Genomic DNA, 4,513 nt, shown 5'->3' with positions numbered 1-4,513 from the left:
AGCCTGGCTGCTGTGGGAAGCTACAGGCCCTCAGCACCTTKCAGGACTCAGTCCTGTGGTACCTGTGCAAACATGAAGCAGGGCTCAACAGGCAGCTGTGACAATATCACAGCTCACTGCCACTGCAGAGTGAGGATCTCACTCCTTGCTTCCTCACTTCCCTGCACTACTGACCCTCCCTATCCCTTCCTTGCACCATCTCTGGCACTCACTTGCTTTTCAAATCACTAATTTGACAGAAAAAAATCTACCTTGTTGTTGCTGCATTTAATTTTCTGTCAGATGAGTGAGCTCGAGCAGCTCGTGGAAGAGAAGGCAGCACTTGCACTTGTACTTCCATGAGGAGAGAACCAGTTGAGTGTAAGCAACAAAAGGACACACTATGGGAAGAAGAAAGCTGAACAGGAGGGAAGAAGACCAGGACTTCCCTCTGTGTCACCAAATGAGCTCAACYCACTCCTCAATGCCCTGACCTGCCTTCACCTACATCAGTTTCTGGCAGTAACTATGGGGATGTAATCCAGATCCCTAAAATCCTTGCACAGGGTGCCAAAATAGTGGCTGTGTGGGCAATTGCCCGTGACAGCCCAATCCAGCACAACACACAACTGGAAGATCAAACTCTGGCCGTCAGGAATGTGGGGGTAGTAGTTACGAGAAAGACAACCCCAAAACTTTATCCTGAAAGACTCACTGCAATTGTTTTGTACTTATTCAGGTGAGTCAGATGGATTCAATCAGTGAGAGCAAAACAAACTATTTGTGTGAGCAAAAAGCCTTATTCTGAGTCCRTCAATGCCCTAGATCTCAGCATGTGCAGCAGACTTAAACCACGTCTTTGTTTCATCTTAAATTCAGCCTCACCAAAGAGCTGATTCTGTGCTTCCCCTCGATCAGCAACTCCCACTGAAGCAAACTGGAGATCTGCCCGAGTCTGGAGTGCAGCTGCACTGGGCACKTTTCTTGTCAATCTTGTTTCAGACAGCTCCTCAGCACATTATAGCATCATTCCTCATCTAAACGAACAAGCAAACCAACCAGGAAACCAACATGTAAAACTATAAAATCAATGTGGAAGATGATGTTCTCCATCACGAGATTCAAATTCCTTCCCCTCACCCCTAGGYACTCTGTTCATGAAAAGTATGACTTGCTTGGCACTTGTTTTACTGATTAGGAAGGAAAAAATCATCATGCATTTGGGCATTATCACTAAAGAGCACAGTGAGGAACAGGAAAGCAACATTTGTGTCTGGGGGAGAGAATGTCAGAGCACTGCCCTGCAAAGCTGATTTCAAGTTATCTCAGGGCATAGATGAGGTGCTTGAATAAATTACAATCCCAACTGACCACTTAGTTATATTAGAAAATTTGTTAGAAACAAACCTTGAGCAAGGTTGACAATGAAGCTTTCTCTTTCTGCTACTCTTGCTGCGCCACAGGATGTGGGAAAGGCATGGAACATCCTTCAGCAATAAAAACAGAAGCAGGAGGGGGAAACAGAGATGTCCTTTGCAAGAAAAATAGTAACTCTTTGAGCTCCTTGAGCCAAAGGAATAACTTTGTGTCAGTCTTCAGAGAGAGCTGCGATCTCGATGGAGATAATGTGTCACTCGTCTCTCAACAACGCCTCAACTGTACAATCCACAGCGCTGAGAAGGTTTTGTTTGGAAGTAAAAGAAACCAGGGATGTGTTTTGATGAATAGATGGTGCTTTCCGTCCATGTCCAAGAGAAAAGCCCCGCAATGGCCACTTAAGCAGCACGGCACACCACGTTTGGCTCCTGAAGTGCCATCTACTCCCAGTCTGTGGTAACAAAAACCAGTGAACTGTGTACACAAATGGTGTGTGGATACATAAAGATGACTGATACACATGCCCAAGGAATCTGGAGCATACAATGAAAACAGTTTTGCAGATATTGCACTCAATATTCTACTTTCTTATTGTGCCTATCCACTCCCTCATGTTTTTCATCTGTTGTGCACTTGAAAATCTGTTCAGATCACTTTTGATCTGTTGTGCACTGGATTGAAACCAGTAACAGCAGACAGTGTATTTGTTTCTTTCGGTCTCAAAAATATAATAAAGGTATAAAACTGTGAAACTACAAAGAAAAAAAATAAGAAATAGCTGCACATACGTCTTTGAGAGGGGTCAGTAAGCACATGACTGAATTACTTAGAAATTCTGAAACAGGAAGGTAATKAATAAAATTATTTATAAAGAAGTATATCTACAATATTTAATAATTTAAGGCTCACAAGAAACTAACATATCAATGACAACAGAAGTTTTCTGCTATAGGGTTCAAAGCACCAAATTCACTTCACATACAAGATAACCAGATCTGTACTGATCACAAGTGGAAAATCCAGAAAGTGCTGATCTGCTAATGTTCCTAGTGCTTTAATGATATCGTATTTCACAGGAATAAGAAATCCTTTCAACCATAAATACAGTCATACCGATACAAAATATATTTGAATAATTTCAATTTGAAACTACAGTACAAAACCCCAGCCTCCCCCCTCCCACCCCCAATCCATTCATTCTCCACACACACATCCCCCCAATTCTTTATACTAAACCTGGAGCAACTGAATTGGTTATGAATTACCCATTTAAAACCAATGACCATTTGCTAAAATAAGTATCTACAAATTAGATTTTTCACTGTCATATTTTACCAGCTCCTGCATCATGGAGCGTAGCTTATTCTTAGTCTATTTTAAAAATAGGTGACCCTTTGTGTCATGGAAAAAGAACACAAAAACATGTATTCCTGGAGGATTGCTCAGGACAGTGATCAATTTATAAAATACAGCCTGACTTAAAAAACTAATTGGTACTAAAAGAATAATTATAGTAGCAAGTTTCTGACACCAGAAAATCCCCCTGCCCCTCTGAACTCCAGCTCTCTCCTCTCCTTACAGGTCTGTTTCCCTATTGGTGTCCAGACAGAGAGCATAGAGGGATTTTCTGAGATCTACGTTACTTTTTGCTTTGATATTGGCTTTCTCTAAGGAGCTGGTGCCATTGTTGAACTCCTCACTGTTTTCCAAGTGCACAACAGATTTGTTCAGAGAGTCTTTACTGGGTCTTCTCTTCACTTCTCCCCCYGCAGTGCTGCCCTGAGCACTACTGTGTTCATCTTTAAGGATAGCCTGCTCTTCATGATCAGTCTCTCGGTGGTAGAAGTAGTTGAAGTTGGACACGATGACAGGGACAGGCAGGGCAATGGTGAGCACACCAGCAATGGCACACAAGGAGCCCACGATCTTGCCCCCCACAGTGACAGGTCTCATATCCCCATAGCCCACAGTGGTCATGGTTACCACTGCCCACCAGAAAGCATCGGGGATGCTGGAGAAATGAGACTCGGGGTCATCGGCCTCTGCAAAGTAGACAGCGCTGGAGAAGAGGATCACCCCGATGAAGAGGAAGAAGATGAGGAGGCCCAGCTCCCTCATGCTGGCTTTCAAAGTCTGTCCCAAGATCTGCAGCCCCTTCGAGTGTCTGGAGAGCTTAAAGATCCTGAAGACTCTGACCAGRCGGATGACTCTGAGGATGGCCAGGGACATGGCTTGCTGCTGGCCCSCGCCCCCATTGCCACCGCCAGCCCCGGGCTGCTGCTGCTCATGGGCCAGCTCGGTGCCCAGGGTGATGAAGTAGGGGATGATGGCCACGATGTCGATGATGTTCATGATGTTGCGGGAGAACTCGGGCTTGCTGGGGCAGGCGAAGAAGCGCACGAGGAGCTCGAAGGTGAACCAGATCACACAGGTGGTCTCGATGATGAAGAAGGGGTCAGCCAGGCTGCTGGATGCTTGCATGGCTGGGGAGTCCCCGGGTGTGCCGTTCAAACCTCCACCTTGTGGGGGCAGAGGTACGGGCAGCTCCCTCTCGTCCCTGAATTCGGGCAGGGTCTCCAGGCAGAAAGTGATGATGGAGATGAGGATGACCAGCACGGAAACGATGGCGATGGCCCGGGCTGAGCTGGAGCTCTCGGGGTACTCAAAGATGAGCCAGACCTGGCGCTGGAACTCATTGCGGGGCAGGGGCTTCTCCTCCTCTTTGATGAARCCCTCGTCCTCCCGAAAGCGCTCCATGGCCTCCTCTCCCAGCTGGTAGAAGCGGATCTCGTCGGCGAAGACGTCGATGGAGACATTGACGGGCCGGCGGAGTTTGCCCCCGGACTGGTAGAAGTAGAGGATGCCGTCGAAGCTGGGCCGGTTGCGGTCGAAGAAGTACTCGTTGCGGAGCGGGTCGAAGTAGCGAATGCGCTTGTCGGGGTCCCCCAGCAGCGTGTCGGGGAACTGGTTGAGGGTGCCCAGCTGCGTCTCGAAGCGCAGCCCCGAGATGTTGATCAGCACCCGCTGGTGGTGCATGGCGCCCGGGTTGGCTGCCGCCGCCGCCTCCTCCTCCTCGTCGCCCGCCGCCGCCATGGCCATGCCCCGGCGGTGTCCCCCTTCCTCCGGCGGCCCCATGTCGGTGCCGGGGCGCGGGGCG

At 48.0% G+C, this 4,513-nt stretch overlaps 1 protein-coding gene across 1 annotated transcript in view; it reads right to left on the bottom strand.

The window, feature by feature from the left end:
• Positions 1 to 2,518: 2,518 nt before the first annotated feature.
• Positions 2,519 to 4,513, bottom strand: part of KCNA5 (potassium voltage-gated channel subfamily A member 5) — a 2,311-nt gene continuing 316 nt past the window's right edge. The window contains 1 exon segment of the mRNA XM_057385588.1: positions 2,519 to 4,513. This exon segment is cut by the window's right edge and continues 119 nt beyond it. Within this exon segment, the coding sequence (XP_057241571.1) occupies positions 2,932 to 4,513 (1,582 nt within the window). The 3' untranslated portion in view covers positions 2,519 to 2,931.

Source organism: Malurus melanocephalus, unplaced genomic scaffold (genome assembly GCF_030028575.1).
Source record: "Malurus melanocephalus ecotype Western Australia unplaced genomic scaffold, MMel_1.1 scaffold_16, whole genome shotgun sequence".
Classification (NCBI taxonomy): Eukaryota; Metazoa; Chordata; class Aves; order Passeriformes; family Maluridae; genus Malurus; species Malurus melanocephalus.
The sequence above is the reverse complement of the archived record's forward strand: the minus strand, read 5'-3'. Positions and strand labels throughout refer to the sequence as shown.